This window comes from Lagenorhynchus albirostris, chromosome 14 (assembly GCF_949774975.1).
Source record: "Lagenorhynchus albirostris chromosome 14, mLagAlb1.1, whole genome shotgun sequence".
Lineage (NCBI taxonomy): Eukaryota > Metazoa > Chordata > Mammalia > Artiodactyla > Delphinidae > Lagenorhynchus > Lagenorhynchus albirostris.
The window spans coordinates 83,117,524-83,138,662 of record NC_083108.1 but is presented as its reverse complement, the minus strand read 5'-3'; the positions used below and the strand labels follow the sequence as shown (position 1 = coordinate 83,138,662).

The 21,139-nt window shown below is 53.8% G+C and overlaps 1 protein-coding gene across 3 annotated transcripts in view; it reads left to right on the top strand.

Annotated features, from left to right (window-relative positions):
• The first annotated feature begins 3,975 nt into the window (after positions 1-3,975).
• The window catches only part of SCARB1 (scavenger receptor class B member 1), a 79,375-nt gene continuing 62,211 nt past the window's right edge, over positions 3,976-21,139 (top strand). Inside the window, exon 1 of one of the 3 annotated variants that reach the window (XM_060170206.1) lies at positions 3,976-4,249. In XM_060170206.1, coding sequence (XP_060026189.1) covers positions 4,124-4,249 — 126 coding nt within the window. In that variant the 5' untranslated portion in view covers positions 3,976-4,123. The remainder of the gene's footprint in view (positions 4,250-21,139) is intronic. The other 2 variants (XM_060170205.1, XM_060170204.1) reach the window with 2 other exon arrangements.

Below are 21,139 nucleotides of genomic sequence, written 5' to 3'. Positions count from 1 at the left end.
GGCCCTGAGGCAGGGGCAAGGCAGCAGGTTTGAGGAACACCTAGGAGGTGGAGCAGAGTGGGCTGGGGGAGCGGGGGACGCGAGGTCAGGGAGATGAGGGTGACCCACAGAGCTCACAGAGGGGGCTGTGGTGAGGACTCGGGCTTTTACTCTGAGTGAGGTGGGAACCACAGGAAATATGCTATACTTCATATAGCACACAACCCACTCGTGTAGAATGTACAATTCAATGGGTTTTAGTCTATTCACAGAGCTGTACAACCATCCCCACAATCAATCTTAGAACTTTCCATCACCCCAAAAAGAACCCTTAACAGTCACTCCCGATCCTCTCTGCCCCCAGCCTAGGCAAACACTACCCTGTTTTCTGTCTCTGTGGATTTGCCTGTTCCGGACATTTCATGGAAATGAAATCATACTGTGTGCAGTCTTTTTTTTTTTTTGCGGTACGCGGGCCTCACACTGCTGTGGCCTCTCCCATTGCGGAGCACAGGCTCCGGACACCCAGGCTCAGCAGCCATGGCTCACGGGCTCAGCTGCTCCGTGGCATGTGGGATCTTCCCGGACCGGGGCACGAACCCGCGTCCGCTGCATCGGCAGGCGGACTCTCAACCACTGCGCCACCAGGGAAGCCCTGTATGTGGTCTTTTGTAACTGCCTCTTTCACTTAGGGTAATGTTTTCAAAGTCATCCGTGTTGCAGCATGGATCAGTACTTCATTTTTAAATATTAAATAATATTCCATTGTGGGATATTTCATGTTTTATTTATCCATGTGTCAGTGGGGGGTATTTGGGTTGCTTCCACCTTTTGGCTACCGTGAAGAGTGCTGTCATGTACACATTTTTGTGCGGACACAGTTTCCATTTCTCTCATGTGTACCCGGGAGGGGAACTGAGGGGACTTATGGCAACTCTGTGTTTAGTCTTTCGAGGAGCTGTTTCCAGACTGTTCTCCACAGTGGCCGTGCCATTTTACAATCCCACCAGCAGTGTATGAGGGTCCCGATTTCTCCACCTCTTTGCCAACACTCCTACTAACTGTCTTTCGATCGTGGGAGGGTTTTGAGCTGAGGAGGAACGTCATCTGACTTGGCGTTTACAGGATTTCTCTGACATGCACGTTGATAATATTTTACTATCATTAATCTTTCTTTTCCTTCTGCATCATTGTCTTGCCTCATCCTGGCAAAGCCTCTCTCTGAAACACGATGAAGTCTTTTCTCTGGCTTCTTAGGTCACCGCCCCCTACTCCCCCAGTGGATGTGACTCCCCACAGCGAGGTCACGGCTGGTCATGTGTCTCAGACATCCTTTCATCTCTGCTTTCTCTCTTGTCAAGTGACAGTGTGGCGTGACATGAGAACACTCTTGCCGTGGCCTTGGGGGCTCTCTTGGGTAAGCATCACGTACATTTGGACCTTGAAGACTTGAAAGTTAGATTGGGTGAGATGGTCAAGGCGAGCCAGTCCTTGCCGAGGGAAGCTGGGTATCAAAGAAGGGGGTGGCGTCAGGGCGAGCACAGACCCCAGATTTTAGTTAATTAGTTAATTCCCAAGAACTACAAAAGTCAGCAAACATAAAACAATCCCCACAGCTGATGGCCGCTGAAGGCCTTAAGGAATTCAATGAAATTATATTAATTAATGAATGAGTTGGTTGATTAATTAAAGGTTAATTATTTCAAGCCTTTATTGAGTATGTACTAGGTGCCAGGCATTGTTCCAGGTGCTGGGGTTACATCCATTCGCAAAAACAGACCAGCTTCTGTCTCTTGGGAGCTGGGGAGAGAAAGAAGTAAACAGATAAACGAATAAGACAATTTTAGATAAAATGGGGTGATTTGATAGAGAGTGACTGGTGGGTTGGGACTTTCATTTTGGACAGATTACACAGGGAAGGCCTCTCTAAGGAGCAGGCTTTGAAGTGAGACCTGCAGGAGGAGAAGGCGTCAGGTGTGGGGAAGTGTATTCTAGGCAGAGGGAACAGCAAGTGCAAAGACCCTGAGGCTGGAAAAAGCTGGGGCTGTTTAAGGAACAGAAAGAAGGCCCAGAAGCCTGGGGTAGAGAGGACAAGGGGCAGAGGTTGGGACATGGGGGCAGAAAGGTGAGCAGAAGCCAGGTCAGTTAGGCCCTCGGGGCAGCAACAGGAACAGCTAGCCCCATGGCGCTCACCTTGGGGCCCTATTCTACGCACTGGCATGTCTTCCCAACTCATTGAGCCCTTGCGATAGCCCTTGGAGAGAGGCTCTTATCATCCCCATTTGACAGGTGAACAAACTGAGGCACAGAACGGGCCAAGCCACTTTCCCCAGGACTCTAGGGTAGGAAATCCTGCAGCATGGACTTCTTGGAACCTGTCCCCATCTGACACCACAGCCGCCTCATCTAGCCACCTTTGCCCCAGCCATCTTGATCTAGGTCAGGGGTTGGCTCCCTGCTCCCGGTACCCTGGACAATGTCGGGTCTCCCAAGGGGAACACAATGCCAGGCAAGGCTCTCTGGCTAGTCACAGCAGGTGCCTGATAAATACTGACTCGGGCCAGGCTGCGTTGCTTAAGTGTGGGCCTGGGAGAAGGCTGCTTCCTTCCAGGGTTGAAGAAGAGTTTCAGAAGGCCTCATTCTGAGCCCTCAGGGACTGGCCTGCCTTACGCAGGGGCTGGGGACACTGCCCTCCTGTCCCTGCGTGGCCCCCACTAGAGACTGAGGGGACTGGTCTACATCAGGGATCCAGAGGTCCAGGTGGGGTGGAGGGCTGCAGGCATTAGGAGCAGGTGGGGCTTGAGGACTGCAGCGGAGCACACACCCAGGTTTCATTTTCTTGGAGCACTTATCTGCAATCCATCGTCCATTTGTTCACTTGCCAATCGTCTGTCTCCCTGTTCGTTAGAAAGCAGGGACTTGGGTTTGTTGACCTAACCCTCTGTGCCTATTTCCTTATCTGTAGAACGGAGTCGCTGTGGGCCAGGCACTTAGCACAAGGACCCCACCTAGAAGGCTCCTTGCCGATTCATTCTAAAATGTTCCTTGGGAGCAAGCGTTCCCAGCCAGGCAGCGCTCAAGCTTTGTCTGCCTGGAGCATTCTAGCGCCTGGCGATGGTCAGAACGCAAGAACATATGAACGTGGAACAGGCCAGGTGGTGGCCCGGTGATAAGGGTGAGGGGTGAGGGGAGAACTGGCCGCTATTTTATTTCACACAGGGTGGCAGGGAAGAGCCTTTCTGATAAGGTGGCGGAGCAGTCGTGAAGGAAGGAGCCGGGCAGATATCTGGGGGGGACAGAATTCCAAGTCGTAAGGTACAAGGTCCTGAGGCGGGAGTCTGCTGGGCTTGTTCCACGGAGAGAGAGGCTGCAATAGCATGTGTGTGCGCACACGCGGGAAGGTGTGTGTGGCGCCCTGGGGGGAAAGGAGGTCGCAGAGCTGGGGGCGGGCGCTCTGGAGTCCCTGCCAGAGTTGGGCAATTCGTACTAAATACGAACAGTGACGACGCTCAGGACAGAGGAAGTGGGAGGGGAGGAGGGCAGAAGAGGGGAGGAGGAGGGTCTGGGAGGCAGGGGGAGGAAGGAGAGGCGGGGGGGGGGACGAGGAGACAGAGGAGGAGGGGGAGGAAGATGGGGAGGCGGGATCAGGGACAGGGGTGAGCGGGGAGCAGCTGGGAGTGAGGAAGGGGAGAAAGGTTACGAGGTGGAGGGGGTCCAGGCGCAACGTTGCACGTAGCCCACGAGAACTCCGCGCCTCCCTCCCGCGGAAACGGAAGCTAGAGCTTGGGGCCGGCGGCCGTGGCCCCGCCCCAATCGGACCATCTCTCCGCGCCCCGCCCCGGCCACGCCCCTTGCTAGCTTAGGCCCCGCCCCTCAGCCCCCGTCCTCTGGCGCCCGCCCAGATGCTGGCGCCCGCCCAGATCCTGGTGCCCAGGGCGTCCCGGGGGCGGTCCGCCCCGGCGATGGCACATAAAACCGCTGGCCACCTGCCGGGCCGCTCCTCCGTGCGCTGCGGACCGGGGCCCGCCGTGCCGCTGCGGCCCGCGTCCGCGGAGTCGCTGCTTCAGTCACGTTCGTCCCCGCCTCGGTCCCTCCACAGGCGCGGAGCTCCGCGAGCACCGCGCGGGCGCCGGGGCGCGCAGACATGGGCAGCCGCTCTAGAGCGCGCCGGGTGGCCGCGGCGCTGGGCTTCGCCGGGCTGCTGTGCGCCGTGCTGGGCGTTATCATGATCGTGATGGTGCCCTCGATCATCAAGCAGCAGGTCCTCAAGGTGGGTGAGGGGCCCGGCCGGAGGTCAGTGCACGCGGGCCCCTCAGGGACTGGAGGGCGCTGGGCGCCGAGGAGGGCCAGGTGTCCTGGGCCGGGGCCCCTGAGCACCGGAGAGCCCAGAGGGCATGAGGAGGGGCAGCAGGCCACCTTCCCAGGAACCTCCCCGACCCAGGACGCAGGCTGAGTTTGGGGGCCAAGGAGGGCATCCAGGGCTTTTGCTGGAGGTGCAGGCCCGGGTTGGGGAAGCCTGAATTAGAGACCACCTGGGAGCCTGACCTCACCTTACGGGTCTGGGGTCCGAGGCGGTCCTGGAGCGTGGCCACGTTTCTGGTACTGCCTGGAGGAGCCCAGGAGCGGGCTCACATGCTTCTTGCCTCTTCTGTGGCAGCCTGTGACAGTGTGTGGTAAAACTAGGGCTGCACTTTGCTTGTTTCCTGTGAGCACAGGAGGACAGGAACCCTCCATGCACGTGCACGTGAGACTCACATGGGTGCCCAGGCCGGTGGGTGCTCAGGACAGCGGTCTCTGCTGTCCAGAGCCTCCCCATGCAAACCCCTTCTCAGAGGCAGAATGGGCTGCTCTGTCCTTCCCGGACGCTGCCTTCCTGATGCAGATTGGCAGCGATAAGCCGCTTTTCTCCCCAGATCCACACAGAGGCAGGCATAAGCCCAGGGCTGCATAAGCAGGGTCCTCGGGGAGTCCACAGCCTGAGAGCTTTCCTGCGATCCTAACTTTATACACCACTGCCCTTTCAACCAGGGAGACAAATGAAGGCTGTCAGCTGGCCTTCAGACCGTCAGACTCTGCCCTGGCTGTCTGGCGGCATTTTTGAATGAGCCTGGAGTTACTGAAGGACAGGGAGATTGCAGAGTATCACACTTGAGGTAAAAGCATTCAGCTCTTTGAAGGAAAGGCCAGCACCTGCAGGGCCGGGAGGGGAGACTGAGGCTCCCCTTGGCCCAAGAGCCAGCCAGACACATGAAGGTGTGGCTGTCATCACTTGCTAGTTGATTTCTCTTTTCCCCTTAACTGGCTTCTTTAGGCGAGTTTTTTGAGAACGGGGACTTGTCCGCATTCCGTGTCTGTGCCCCGTGCCCAGCGCAGGATGCCTGGGAGATGAATGAATGAGCGAATGAATGAAGGCTGCATCTGCGTGGACCTGGCTGCCAGTTTTTGGCTTTAAAGATGGAGCAAGTTTGGTTTTTCTCGAGGTCTCTGGGTGAGCAGTTGTCTGAGTCATCTTGGCCACACTGTGTCCTTTGTTTTGTTGTCAAATCTTGTCCCATTAAATCCTGTAATCTGATTGCAAGGAGATCCTGGCCGATGGTGACATTGAGCTGCAAGTTTCTCTTAGTGTTTTTTTTTTTCTTGCCCGTGAAGTGGCGGGAAAAAGTTTCTTGGGGAAACCTGAGAGCGGCCAGAACTGCTTCTTTCTCTCCCGTGGTGGCCAACGGGTGTATCTGTTTTGCTTTTCAAAGGAGCTGTGAGAGCTTTATCTCAGTGAAAGCCGGCCGTAAACACCCGCCAAATTTGTGGTTTCTGTACTGTGTGAGCCCTGGAGAGACCATCACTTAGGTGCTGTAAGCGTGGCAAGCCCGTCGTGATCCCGTGCAGAGAACCTGTTGCTTTGGGGGTGTGGGGATGAGTGGGATTTATAGCTGATGCAGAATCTTGTCAGCCCAGTCCTTCTTGGACTATAATTCAGGTGTTTTCTTTTCACGGCTCTCAATCAGATGAAGGATGTCTCTCTCTCTCTCTCTCTCTCTCTCTCTCTGTGTATGTGTGTGTGTGTGTGTGTGTGTGTACATGCACACCCTCATGCCCTACCTAATTTCCCACTCCTCCTCAGGGCTTCCAAAGAGGAAAGCGCCACTGTCCTCAGTTGTCCCGGAACTAAGATTTCTGGGCTTAAACTTGAGTGAGAGCCAGCCAGCGTCCTCCGTGAATATCCCAAAGGTGATTGGTTTGTGGCTGAGTGGCGTGAAGGCACGGAGGCGAGTCCAGCCTGTGACAGTTTCTTCTTGGACAGCTCAGGCTGAGCCCTGGCCAAGATCCTTCCCTTGGAAGAAGGGCATCTGTGTTCAGGGGACCGAGTGGGTGGGATGCTAGGAGAGGGAGGGACGGCCTGCTGGTATTTTCTTTGGCTGCACGTGTCCATGTGCAACTTGAATGGGAGGGCTTGTGCTTTGATTTCTACTTTTTTTTTTTTATGCTTTGGGGTTAAAGAAGTCCGTGTATATAAAATACATGGATTCTTGTTTGTAAAAAAAAAAAAAAATTCAAGTGGAGGGAAAAAAAGGTTCCCTCCATTTTATTCCCCTCCTGGGATAGTACCACTGTCATCCGAGAGTATCTTTCTAGATTTTTATGAAGATACACATCACAAGCATGATTTAGACACATTAATATATATATATTTACATATATTGAACTATAAACTACATCGAAATAGCCTGCAGTTTGCTTTTCAGTTCACAGATATCACTTGGGAATTTTTCCATGTCAAAACATTTAAATCGGTCACACTTTTCACTGCTGCATAGTATTCCTTTGAATGGCTGTACACTTAATGACTTACCCGTTTGTCCGTTGACTGATAATTTTCTCATACATACTTCTCTGTGTACCTGGATGAACATTTCCACTGGGTACATTTCTAGAAGGGAAGCCTCTAGTCCAGATGGTGTGTCCAGTTTGCATTTGGACACAGACTAATGGCCCTTCTGAAGACTGAGGGCATTTACAGTCCCATCCACAGAGTATGGAACTAGTCACTCCCTCACATCTCTGCCGTTATTGGGATTACCGATTTCTTCTTATAATTTTTTTGGGGGGGTTAATCTGATGTGTGTGATTTACATTTCTCAGGTTACTGGTGGGGTTGCATAGGGGTGTGGCTCGTTTTGAAACCGATGTCAGTTTCCAGAGCTCAGGGTTTGCAGACCTGGCTGTACCATTTGCTGACTGGGGGCCTCAGGCCAGTTACTTCACCTCTGAGCCAGGGCATGTGTCTTCAGCTCTGAGGCAGGGGGTGGATTTAGTTTGTTTCCTGGCAAGATGATAAAATACAAAGGCGGTGACCTGTGTGTGAAACTGCTCTGGAGGTACCCGGTTTACACAGCTCGTGGCAGTTTCGGGCAGGAATCCTGACCGCCAAATCTGGTCTGCGTTTCAATAGGGGCATAGGAATTAAAGCAGGAGTGCTTCATCCAGTGGAGTTCTAGGTAAAAGTTAGAGAGAAGGAGCTAGATATTTACGTCTGGGCACAGAAAAGTAGAAAAAACACATTACTAATTGAAAAAAAGCTTTGAGGCTACTCATGTTAAAAAAAAACAAAAAAAACTCCAAAAAACCTCCACAAAACGATACTCTGTCTTTTCACTGGGTTTCTATCAGTGCATGTAAAGGCACAGAAAAAGGTGTGGAAGGGTGTGCACCAGACTGACAAAAGTGGTTACTCTCAGGGGACTGGGGGTGTGGCAGGGGGAATATTTATGCATTATCTGGAAGGCTCATACTTTTTCTTTGTAAATAAGGAGAATGTATTCACGTACTGTGTGTTTAGTTAAAAATGAGTAACGAATCCATAGCTTTCCCCAGAGAACGGCCAAATGAGCTAGATGAAGAATGCCAGGAGGCACACAGTGGAGGGGCCCTGGAGACAGAGGTCGCTGGGAGAGGCCCTGGGGGAGAATGAGACTCATTTCTTCTCCTTTCCCCCAATGGGTGGGGTTGGACAAGAGGTGTGCAGACCAAATGCACTCTGGAGTATAATCGAGGATGATTGTGCGCCAGGCATCTTTGTAAATGTTGATCATCTCGTTTAGTCCTGGGAGAATTCTGGGACACACATCTCACTGTCATCATCCACAGTTAGGGAAACAGAAGTTGAAGAGAGTAATTTGCCCAAATTACCTTGCTGGGGTGTGTGTGTGTATGTGTGTGTGTGTGTATGTGTGTGTGTGTGTGTGTGTGTGCATGTGTGTGCGTGTGTGTGTACGTGTGTGTGTGTAAAAAAATCCTGAGGCAAACCCCAGGAGGATGGGTGCTCTTATATCCACAGCCTAGAACAGAGCCTGGCATGCGTGGCCCTCTGTGTTTGCATGGATTAGGAAGCACAGTCCAGGTCCCTGGGCGTGTATTTCCAAGTTACTGGGTGTCTCTGGTCCACCAGGGAAGGCCCCGCTGGGCCACAGGGGAAGGGGTTCATTTGCTGGGCCACCATGTGCAATGATGGGCCTGGTGGCCTTCTCCACGGCCGGGGGTCGGGGGGGAAGCTGAGTCCCCCCTCTGCTGTCTTTTATGTTTTCTAGTTGGAATCAGCCTTGGGTGCTATATCCGTGAATTTTTCCAGCTGCCAAAGCCTTCTCCCATCCGTGTCCCCATCTCAATAAGTGATATCTCCATTCGTTCCCTCCAAGGGTAGAGGCAAAAACCTTGGGTCATCCTTGACTGCAGGCTTTCTGTGATACCCCTGTATCTGGTCCATCGGCAAATCTTATCGGCTTACCTTCAAAGGCATATCTGCATACTGACCCCTTCTCAACGTCTCCACCACTCTGCCCTCCTCCATCCACTGCTTGGACTAGTGCAATAGTCTCATCTCTGGTCTCCATAGACAACCAGGTCATGTGCCCCCTCTGCTCACCACCCACTGAGGTTTCCCGTGTCACCCTGAGTGAATACCAAGGTCATTTCAGTGGCCTGAAGTCCCCCCGCCACCATGCAGCCCTCCTTCCCTCTGTCACTGCACCCCCTCTTGGCTCCTTTGCTCACCTGCCATGCTTATCTCTTCGACGTCCTTGAACCCAGCAAGCCTGGTCCCACCAAACTCTGGCTTGCTTTCTCTACCGCCCGGAAGGCTCATCCCCAGATATCTGTACAGGTCACCCCTCATGTCCCTAAAAGTCACCCCCTCATGTTATACGTTGACTTGTGCATTCTCTTTCTGCCTCATGAGCCGGGGCGCGGGCTGTCCTGTCGCTGTCCCTGCAGTGTCCCCAGGACCAGAGCAGTGCTGGGGTTCGCAGTAGGATGGTGGGATGGGCGGGCGCTGAGCGCTCTGAGGTCGGGCTGTCTCCTTAGCCCCTCCCACCGCCGCCCCCAGCCTCCGACTCTATTTTGCCCCCCCCTCCCTTGGCGAGGGCCACCCAGAGAGCCTTCAGGAGCAGTGTGCCCTGCCCCCGTGCTTCGGGCCCTCTGGCGAATCTCCTTTGCCCATCAGTTCAAAGGCAGGGGCTGGGGAGGGAGAACAGTCAGTGGACGCCGATTATGCACTAGACGCTGGCCTACGTGTTTTACCTGTATTCAGTTGCTTCATTTCGTATCTAAATAGCTCCCTCTGCCTCTCTCTTATTGAGGGAAATGGAAGCACAGAGCCGGCAGGACACTTGCCCCAGGTCACACAGCTGAAGTGGCGGAAACAAGATTCCAGCGAGTCTGCCACCTGTGGACCCCGTCCTCCCCACTCTCTGTGCAGTATTTCTGAGCAGCTCGACTTGACGTGGGGGGCAGGGCAGGCCCTTCCCCTGTTCTCTGCTTGGGTCCACGTTTCCTTGTCCTTTTCCTGCACAGACAGTGGGGCAGCGGGGTCCTTCCCAGGCCTTTCCCCTGATAATCACCTCCCCCAAACTGCGAGTACAGAGTACGTCCTGACGTCTTCCCTCCAGGGCTGTCTGCTAGGCCCGGGCAGCTCTAGAATCGCAGATGCCAAGGGAAGCTGGGGAGGGCAGCCTCTCCCTGGCCCGTGGTCCCAGCGACCCTCAGGGTGACCCCGCCTGTCCTGCAGGGTCTGCTCGGCCAGCTCTGTGCCCTGCCGTCCGTCTGGGCCTCCACAAGGCCCCAGGGTTGCGTCTCAGAGGGCGTCACGGCGTCGCGGGCTGACCGCCTCTGACCACATCAGGCTCCATCTGGCCGCGGACTTGACCCGTGGCCGCGGACGGTGGGGCGGTGCTCCCTTCTCGGGGGGCAGTGGGGTCGCAGGTGCGCTCCGATTCGGCTCTGTTTTTCTTACTCTTTCCTGCCGGGGGCGTCCTATCCCTCCAGAGCCACAGCTGAAAATACGGGCTATTTTTAGTCTCCCCGAGCGTTGGTTATTTTTGTTCCCCTCTTTGCTGCTGACAGATTCGTTCCTCTGGCTTCCTGTGTGTGCACACGTGTACCGGCTGTACACGCTGACTGGTGACACGGGAGCAGGTGTTGGCATGCGCCGTGCACGCCTGCGTGTGGCCACGTGCTGAAGCACGCACACACAGACAAGTGTTGCGTGTCAGCGTGTGTCGGCGTGGAGCACAGTGTCTCTGTGATGGCATACACGTGCATGTGAACGAGCACGCGTGCACTCTCATGATGTGTGCCCGCGTGTGGTAGCCTGGCACACGGGTTCACACGTGCGGTTATGTATGTGTCTATGTGTGGGCTCACACGTGTGTTGACACCTGTTGAGTGTACAGTTACACACGGGGACATGTGGCCACACGTGTTAACACGTGTCCGCGTGTGTTGGGGTGTGTGCACAGACGTGTGGCCATGTGTCCCACCATGGTCTGGCCTTCCCGAGGCCCGGCACGGGGCTGTGTTCGGTGCGCCTGGCTCTTCCCATTTCAGGACATGTTCCCCATCCCTTCCTAGAATGACTCATGCTGGCTGGGCCTCTGCTCCGTGACTCGTGATTAGCTAGTATTTGGTGACACTCAGCTACCTGGAATCATCCCGTTCTGGCTTCAACTTCTAGCAAACGGGACAGAAGCGAGTCTGTGTCGAGGACCTGTTTGTTGAAGAGCTTCCCCTGGGCAGTTTGGTCCCGCTGGAGCCCTGGCACAGGCATGTCTGCTCCGTCAATGACCGTGGGTCCTCCCGGCGGTCATGGTGCCCGGAAGGGTGATCCTATGCCCTTGGCCAGCAGCAGAGAGGCCCCTGGGGTCATAAGCCGCCCCAAGGCTGGTTTCGGCCACAAGGCTGACTTTTCTGGCTCATAATCTTAGAACTAGAGAATTCGGTTATGGGGAGTCCTGCCTGAGCACCCACCTCCCTCCCACACTCCCGGCCCTTCTGTGCCACAGAGAGCTAGCAGCTTCGTCCCCATAAACACATTTATGGTGCAAAGAATTCAACTGTAGCAGTCGGCCAGAAATACAAAAGCAAGACAAAAGGTGAAGTCCTTTCATGTGCCTCGTCTCCCTCCCCCTTGGTCAAATGCGACCTTGGCCTCCACTGGCTCTGGGAGTGGCCACCAGAGCTGAAACGCAAAGAGAAACGAAAACAACGCACAGAAGTTCACTCTTGACTTTGGAGACTTCCAGGGCCCAGGAGCTGCTGAGTTATAGGTGGTTCTGATTTGAAGCTCAGGATCGTTTTGCTCAGAACCTCCCCAAACCCAGAGGTCCGGGCCCCTGATGGCCCAGGGCACAGCTGGCTTCATTGTCTTGCTTCCTTCCCCCACCTCCGCCCCACTGTTTCCTCCTGTTCCCCGATTGCTTCGTGCTGGGGGGGAGGAAGGAACAGGAGTGGCCTGACCTGTGCTTACTTCCTGGTATTTGGGGTGAAGTTCCTTCCACCTTTTCTGGAAGCTTCTAGAAGGACTCTTTTTTTTTTAATACAGCAGGTTCTTATCAGTTATCCATTTTATACATATCAGTGTATACATGTCAATCCCAATCTCTCAGTTCATCCCACCACCACCCTCCCCCCGCTCCACGTTCCCCCCTTGGTGTCCATATGTTTGTGCTCTACCTCTGTGTCTCTATTTCTGCCCTGCAAACTGGCTCATCTGCACCATTTTTCTAGAAGGACTCTTGAGACGCTTTAATGTGTGCTCTCTTGGGCCGCTCTTGGACTCAGATGCTGGTGTCTCCTTATCTCCCTGACCGCCGGCCATTGGCACGTCCCAGGGCTCAGGCCTTTCCTGGCCGCGCTCACCCGGTCTCACGTGTCAAATGCCATCCCTGTCCTGGCACCTCCCAAACTGATATCCCAGGCCCGGACCTTTCCCCTTGAGCTCCAGCCTCAAGCATCCAGTGGCCAACTCCATATCTCAACCTGGGTGGTCAAAGGCAGCTCACGCTTACCCTAGCCAGCGCCTGACTTCCCATCACTCCCCGTGAAACCCACATTCGCATCTCAGGCCGTTGCTTGTCCATTCTCCAGCTCCCCGGGCCGAAAGCCTTGGAGTCAGCCTTGACTCTCTCTCACTTCTCACACTGGACCATCAGGGTTTTTTATGACTCCATCTTCAAAATAGAACCAGAATCCAACTTCTCTCCACACCCACGGCCACTGCCCTGGTCCAGGGTGCCATCGGCTCTCACCTGGATTCCTGCAGGGTCCCTGTGCCCACCTGTGCTCCCTGGTCAGGTTTTTCAGCACAGCAGCCCAAGGAATCCTATTAAAATTGCACCGTCCTCCTCTGCTTAAAGCCCTGCCGTGAACCTGCCCCATCCCTTCCGAGTCAAGGTGAGCCCTTATGTTGTGCCTTGAGGCCTTTGCCATCCGATCCTGACCCCTTTCCGTCCTCCCCTCACCTTGACTTTGCACATGGCCCTTGTAGCACTTCCCTCTGCCCACATGCCCACAGCTCTTTCCCTGATGTGACATGTGCGTGATTCACTCTCCCACCTCCTTTAGACCTTTGTTCGGATCTCACTTGCCCACGGATCTCTCTTTTTGAATATTGCAAGTTCCCTTCCCATTCCCTGGTGCTCTGAACCCTCCTTACCGTGCTGTTTTTTTCTGTAGTCCTGTCACTTGCTGAGATACCGCCGAATTTACCTATGCACCCCGTTTATCATTTATTGTCTGTTTCTCCCTGTGAGAATGTCGGGCCCACGAGGGCAGGGACCTTAGTTTTTGTTCATCGCTGTGTCACAAGCTCTTGGAACGACGCCTAGCACATAGTGGTAGGTTCTCAAATAGTTACTGAACGGATGTTTAGAAGACGAGGGTGGTCTCACTGGGAGGTTCGCGATGAGTGTCAGGTTGTCGTCCTGGGCGGGGACCTGGGGACCGCGCCCCTCCCCCTGTGCGGCCCCCACTCCACATCCAGCCCTTCCCCCTCTCACCTGCCGCAGGAGCTTCCTCTCCTGCCTGTCCGCTCCTATCCTTGCCACTCTGTTGTCAGTTTCCCCTGTCGCAGCTAGAATGCTCTTTAAAATAATGCACATTGGATCATTTCACAGCCCTGATGAAAACCTTCTTGCGTGGGGTCTGAAACCCGTCTGCCCACCATGGCCTGTAAGACACTTACCTCCACTCCCTGCACTTCCGCCCTGCTACAGCCTCACAGGCCTTTCTTTTCCTCCAATACACTATGTTCTTTTCTGCCTCAGGACCTTTGCACAGACTGTTCCTTTCTCCTGGCTTTTATGTTTGGTTCCTCTTATGTTTCAGCTCAAATGTGACCTCTTGAAGAAGAGACCCCCCTCCCCCCATGAACCATACCCCATCTATGTTATAAGCATTCCGTGTTACTGTCTTCCAAGCCGTCACCATGCTCTGGAATTATATTGTTCACTTGCTTGAGGTTCCATGAGGCAGGGGCCTATGTCTCTCTCCTTCATGACTGTGTTCCATGGTTGGGGACCCTGGTCCAGGGCAGAGACCTGGCTGGGGTGGGACCTTGGGTCGAGGCAGTGAGACGATTCCAATCGGGATCCTCAAAAGCATAGATTTTTGAAGCCAGACTCCTTGGCTTCCAATACTGGCTCTTCCCCTCCTATCTGTGTGCCCGGCACCAGGGAGCACCCGGGAGCCTGCTGTCCATGATGTGTTCGTGGATTCAGGGCCTGAGTCTTAACAAGCCCTGCCTGGATTCCAGAGACGTCTCTCTGATTCCAGTGACTGGGTGTTTCTACTGGCTGAGTGTTGATTGACCCCTCCTCTGTCCCAACGTGAAGGCGGAGTCGCCAGAAGGAAGGGACACAGGTTTACAAAGATGTCATTGGGGCCATCTGGGGATGGTGGGTAAAGAAAGAGCATCTGTCCTGTCCAAGGGGCCAGCGGAGGCGTGGAGGCTGGTCTGGGGCTGCCTCGCTCTGCCTCTTGGAAGGAGAAGGGATCCTCATGCTGGCATCTTGGCCTCAGCTGGGTGGCTTGGGCTGGGGGTGTGGCGGTGTTTCCCTCCTGCTGCATTTAAGCCCAAGTTCAGCCTTAAAGTGGAACCCCTTGCGTTTCCTGTCCTTAGGAGTGGAAACCTCGTGAGGCTGGAGTCAGGAGACCCAGGTCCAGTTTGCTGGTGATACGTACTTGCTCTGTACGTACAGGATCGCACATCAGCTCAACCAGGCAAAATCTTTTACCTGCTCTCAGGAAACCACAAGTCGACTGGGTTAGTGTTGGCCTGGAGAGTGCAGAGAGGGTGGGGAGCGAGCTTCTTGTGGCTCTGCCCTTCCTCCTGTGGGGTCCCATAATGAGTCCAGCTTGAATGCAATCCAAGAGTTAAAAATTCATTTTTTGTATGTGTGCTTTCGTATCAATGGCCAGCAGCTTTATCTGGGGCTCAGATGGCCATCTGTACCACATGGGGGAGAAACTGGCTCCTTTGAATTTCCCCGGAGGTCTCCAAAGGGAACCTTATGGAGGGACCTTCAAAGATAATTAGAGAATTTTCCCAGTGGCTGGGAAAAGTTGTGGTGTGAATGCTCTTGGGCTCTGATTGGCTGGGCTTGTCTCTCATGCTTATCCCTGAGCCAATCACTGTAGCTTGAGAAATGGACTGCTCCGATTGGTCAGGCTTGGATTACATGCCCATTCTTGGAGCTGGAGAAGGAGGACTTTTCTTCCCCAAAGCAGAGGGACTGAGGTGGGGTGGGGTGGTGCCCTAAAGGAAGAGGTGTGTGTGGGGGCACTGTTAGCAGAAGGAGGAAAGGGTGACAGGCAGCAAAAATGATTGATGTGCCCTTTTCCCCAGGGTAGCTTTCTCACTTCATCTCATTGCTTCTTGTTATTATAGTATTAGAGATTATTTTCTTTGGCTAGACCCAAGACCTCTGGCGGAGATGGTAGCTTATCAGCTAATTGTTTTTATCAGGGAAGGTTTGATACACTCAGATTGTTAGATCTGGAGCTTGGATTTTACTCAGTTCCATCTTTTATTTTTTCTTTGGGGAAACCAGAGCCCAAAGGGAGCAAAGATTTAAGTAAGGCCACAGAGAAAATTAGCAGTGAGTACTGGCAGGGAAGACTGTCTCAGGTGGGCGGGGGAAGTAGGTGGAAGTCAGATGGGCCCCCGGAGCAGGGCTTGGAAGAAGCCAAGTAGTTGTAAAAGCAAGTCATTAGTTAGCATTCTTCAGGCAGAAAGTCCCCAGGGTCCCCTGTCTGCATTCCTGTCCGCCCACCTCCTGGCAGGATGGGAAGGAGGTGTTTGTTGTAAACTGGGAGAGGTGTCAGGGCTGGGGTGTGCCAAAGTGCAGGCTTTGTCTGCCCCTGGTGGGAGGCGCCAGTGGTGTGCCCTGGAGGGGATGGGGCAGAGGAGGGATGAGTAAAGACTCTGACCTTTATCAGAATCTGCCCAGGTACAGTTGCAGAGGAGTTGATCTGGAATCGCTGTTGCCAGCAGGTGTGTTCTGCAATGTGAACCAGCACACCTGTCATCAACAGTGCCCCGGATGAACGGCTGCCAGCTTGTTGGCCCTTGCCCCAAACCCTGGGGCACACCCTTCTTCACCTAGGACAGCAAGGAGCTGTGTGTGAGAGGGACCTGCCTGGACAGCCAGGCCCCCAGGGCCTCTGGGAGCATCCCTTTGTGTGCTGAGAGAGCCCTGTGTGCCCACATGAGAACCTTCCTCCTGAGTGAGAGGCATGAGGCAGACTGGAACATGGGGAGCTGGAAGGCAGTGGTGGCATGTCACCGTCTTAAGGTCAGGCATGGGTTCTCAAACCCGCATGACTCTCTCTAGCCCTTGGCCAGGGTTTTGGCATCCAGGAGTTTAGGTGGACCCAAGAGCATGGACTTTGGAGCCAGACAGCCTGGGTTCAAATCCTGGTTCTGCCCCTTCCCAGCTGTGTGTCTTTGGACAAGTAACTTAACCTCTCTGTGCCTTATTTCCCCCACTATAAAATGGCATTAATGGACGTATCTCCTGTACAGGGCTCTTATGAAGATGGAGGAGTTGGCACATGTAAGCACGTAGAATAACAGCTTGGCAAGTGTCACATAAGTGTTTGCTGTTGTCATCATCTTAGCCTTATACACACACCTATAGTAGGATTAGTTAGTCTGTCATTTTACCGAAACGGGACCATACTACGCCCACTTCCCCGCATCTTGCTTTTCTCACTGCGTCTCTTCTCTAAACTTTCCCCGGTTGCTTGGGTAGCTCTGACTGGGTGTCTAGATGACTGAACATCCCACGGTGTGGATGTACGAGCCATTCCCAGGAGGGAGCTTTCAAACTTGTGAAATAATCCATAAAGCAGCCGAAAGTGTTCTTCTCCCACCTCGATGTTTCAGTTTGAAAAATTTTATTTTGGAAAAATCGCAAGAACAGTGCAACGAATTCCTGTAAACCGTTTCCTGAGCTCCACCAATGTTTACGATTTGCTGCATTTTCATTCTCAGTCTCTGTCTGTCTGTCTCTCTCGTTGCCAGACCATTTGAGAGTTGCTTGCAGACGTCAGGACACCTCGCCTCAGAATACTGCAGCGTGCGTGTCTTAAGGACAAGACTATTTTTTTCTGTAACCACAGACCACAGTCACACTCAGGAAAGCTCGTAATAATTTACTTCTTTGATGCTCAGGTTACATTCAGAGTCTCTTATTGACCCAAGAGCACCCTTTAGAGCAGTTTTTTGGTTTTTATTGTTTAAATCACGTCCTGTGTCCAGTTGCCTTGTTTCTTTCTCCTCCTTTAATCCAGACCAGTCCTCCAGCCTTATTCTTTTTGCTGGGTCCTTCACAACACTGGCGTTTATTAAGGGACCCGACCAGTTTTTCTGGCGGAATGCCTGTCGATCTGGATTTGTCTAATTGTTTCCTCGTGAGTGCACGCTTTCTTCCGACAGAGTCCTACACAAAAGCCTCCTTGTGTGAGTCAGATGGGAGTAGAGCTCTCCTGGCTGAGGTGGGATGGGCGCCTGGACCCCACCCCCATCCCAGCTTGGTGACCCCATCCCATAGCCGGCCTGCGCCCCCAGGTGAGTTTGAACCTCCCCTCGGACTGGAAGAAGCCAGTGATTCCATCAGGCCTTGCCCCGCTCAGCTGTTCCTCCATCTGCTTCCTCATTTTCTCAGCTCTGGTTCCTTGCCCTCACGCCCAGGCGTGCGGATCCTTCCAGTGGCCCTTGGCCAGCCTGTCTCCTCCCCTCCAGGCCTCCCCATCTCCCAGCGCCATGGACTTGGGGGCCATGGGCTGGGTCGGATGCCGCCTCATCCTCTGGGCTGGAAAGGCGTTGCAGCCCTGGGGTGTCAGGGCCTGTCTGGTCGAGATGGGATGGCAGGTAGGAGGGCTTCTCATCTCCGCCGCCTGTCCCTCTGAGGCTTGAAGAAATCCCTGTGCCAGGTCCCCCGGCCCCATCTGGCCTCTTGGGTGGCACAGGAAGCCACTGTGGCTTTACTCGGCCGGGAGCCCGCTGGAGCTGGAATCCCTTGGCAGCTTTGAAAGACTCTCTAAGCCTCAGGACTTCCTTAGACCGCCTGTTCCCAGGATCCCTGGATTCCACCTGCTGCCGCCTCCTGCTTTGGACTTTCAACTTTGATTTCTTTTTATTGTGAAATCTTATGCACTTCAAGGAAAGTGCCTAAGACACACACAATTAAATAAATAACTATAACGAACACCAGTGTGATCATCCCCAGATGAAAAAGCAGAACCTCAGCTGCCCTCCAGAAGCCCCTGCAGAGGAGACTTGTTCCCAGCTCGCTTGACTTTTTATTGTGTTACCCCATCTACATCCCTAAACACTGGGCTTAGTTTTGTCTGGTTTTGAGCTTCACTTGAACGGAATCACATTGCTATGGTCTGAATGCCTCAAAATTCATGCATTGAAATCCTAATGCCCAAAGTGATGGTGTTAGGAGGTGGGGCCTTTGGGAGGTGATTAGGCCATGAGGGTGGAGCCCTCGTGAATAGGAGTAGTGCCCTTGTAAAAGAGACCCCAGAGAGCTCCCTCACCTCTTCCACCATGTGACGACATAGCGAGAAGTCTTCAAGCCAGAAGAGGGCCCTCATTTGACCATGCCAGCACCCTGATCTCAGACTTCCAGCCTCCTGACCGAACGAGATAAATATCTGTTGGTTATAAGCCACCCAGTCTGTGATGTTTTGTTACAGCAGCCCAGCCCTGACGGAATAAGGCACATACTCTGTATTTTTTTATTTTGTCTTGCTGTTCTTGCTTCCCATTATATTTGTGAGACCCATCCGTGTTGTTGCAATAAACCGCACCCCATCTTTTTAAAAATTAATTAGTTAATTAATTTATTTGGCTGCGTCGGGTCTTCGTTGTGGCGCACAGGCTTCTCTAGTTGTGGCGTGTGGGCTCTGTAGTTGTGGCACGCGAGCTTAGCTGCCCTGCGGCATGGAGGACCTTAGTTCCCGGACCAGGGATCAAACCCATGCCCCCTGTGGTGGAAGCATGGAGTCTTAACCACTGGACAGCCAGGGAAGTCCACAAGTTTTTTAGTGAATAACTTATAGAGATGAAACTCAAAGAACATAAAATTAATCATTTTGAAGTGATCCATTCAGTGGCAGTTAGCACATTCACAGTGTGAAGCATGACCTCTTTCTGCTTCTCACATGTTTCTGTCGCCCCAAAGTGAAACTCCACTCCCCATCTTTTCTTCCTTCCAGCTCCCCCACTCCCTGTCAGCCATTAGTCTGCTTTCTGTATCTGTTCCGGACATTTCCTATAAATGGAATCCCACCCTGTGTGGTCCTTTGTGCCTGGCTTCTTTCACTGGGCATCACGTTTTCAAGGGTCTTCAGATTGTAGCTTGTGCCGGTGCTTTACTCCTTTTTATGGCTGAATCGTATTTCACTGTGCGGATGGACCACATTCTGTTTACTCCTCCACCAGTTGAGGGGCACTTGGGGTATCTGCAGCCTTTGGTCACTGTGAAGCGTGCGTACATGTGCCTGTTGATCTATTTGCCCTCATCTCCTTCTATTTCCTCCTCTTCCCCTTATCCCTCTCATGTCTCAGCCCTGCTTGCCCTGGCACCCATCCCCTGGGTGGTGTGTCTTTAAACAGGACGTGTGTGTCCTTGTGCCACAGGCGGTGCCGGGAGTCCTGCTCCCAGAACAGCGGGCTGGCTCAGTTCTGGAGCCAGGCGGGCGTGGGGGCCAATCCTGGCTTTGCCACTTGCCTGCGGGTGACCTGGGGTAGGTTCCTCGGGTCTCGCGTCTGGATAGGCTCCTGCAAAACGGGACAAACCGCACCTTCCCGTAGGGTTGAGGTGAGGATTGCGCAGGCTGATAAGTGGTAAGTGCTTTGAGCTGGGCATGGCCGAGCAGGCCCCACGCGCAGCACATGGGCTGCCGGAGCCTGGGGAGAGGGCGACCTCTGACTCCTGCTCTGAGCCCTACTCTTCTCCCATCACGCCCTCGGAAATCTATCTATGGTGCCGTGTTCTCATCTGGTCCATGGCTTCTTGCTACTGCCTGGGTTTCCGAGTTTACATTCCTCATGTTTTGTTTATTCCTGGTTCCGTCCACTCCTTCCCCCCCAGACAGCAAACATCCTGGAACCTTCCATCTTAAAGTTCCCAAGAATTTCCTCGGGATGTGCGGGGAGTGGAGCTGCCAGGTCGAAGGGCACGGGAGGGGGAGGCAGGGAGCCAGTGTCATCAAATGTGCCTTCCAGAAGGGCCGTTGCCGTTCCCTCCCCCATCTGCTCCAGCGCCCGATACCGTCCGGCATTCTAGGCTGTGTGTGGTTGTGACGGGTGTACATCTGAGTTGTGTGTTTGAGCCTTCTTCCTTTTCTGAGTCAGTGGGGGGATGGGGTCTGAGGCTCAGAGAGTTTGAGGGGTTTGCGGGTGGGGGGGCACACACAGAAAGCTAGGGATAGATCCCGGGACTTGGACTTGGTTTAATCAGAAATCTTTGGACCCCGGTGACTGAGGTCAGCTGCAGGGAGAGGACAGAGGATGTGAGGGGCCTCTCTTCAGCTGAAAAGGCTCAGAGGGAGACGTCAGCCTTGTGCAGGACGGAGAGGGAATGTGGCTGACCCCGCATGCCCCCCTGCTGTCTGCAACCGGCTTAGGGGTCCCCTCCTGCGAAGGGCGGGACTGTGGCCTCCTTGCTGTGTAACTGTAATGTGTGTATTACTTTCCGAGGCCTTTGTCCTCACATGGCCGTCCCCTCTGTGTCCTTGCCTCTTCTTTTTTTTTTTTTTTGCGGTACGTGGGCCTCTCACTGTTGTGGCCTCTCCCGTTGCGGAGCACAGGCTCTGGACACACAGGCTCAGCGGCCATGGCTCACGGGCCCAGCCGCTCCGCGGCGTGTGGGGTCTTCCCAGACTGGGGCACGAACCCGTGTCCCCTGCATCGGCAGGCGGACTCTCAACCACTGCGCCACCTGGGAAGCCCCTTGCCTCTTCTTATAAGGACACCTGTCATTGGATTTAGGGCCCCCCCTAAAGCAAGGATGATGTCATCTCGAGATCCGTAACTCGTTCGCATCTTCAAAGGCACCATTGCCAAATGAGGTCAGCTTCTGAGGTTCCAGCTGGACGTGAATTCTGGGGGCACCATTTGACCCACGACCAAGTGTTTGCCCGACCTGCAGACCCACAGAACTCCGGGCTCAAATCCAGGTCCTAGTTCTTGGGTTCTCTGGGAACTTGATTTTCTTTAAAAGCCGATGTCCTCTTTTGCAGTTGGGGCTGATTTCCTTACCTCCCACAGACTAAAATTCAGGTAGAGCAGCCTCGGATGGTCGCGTCACTTATGACA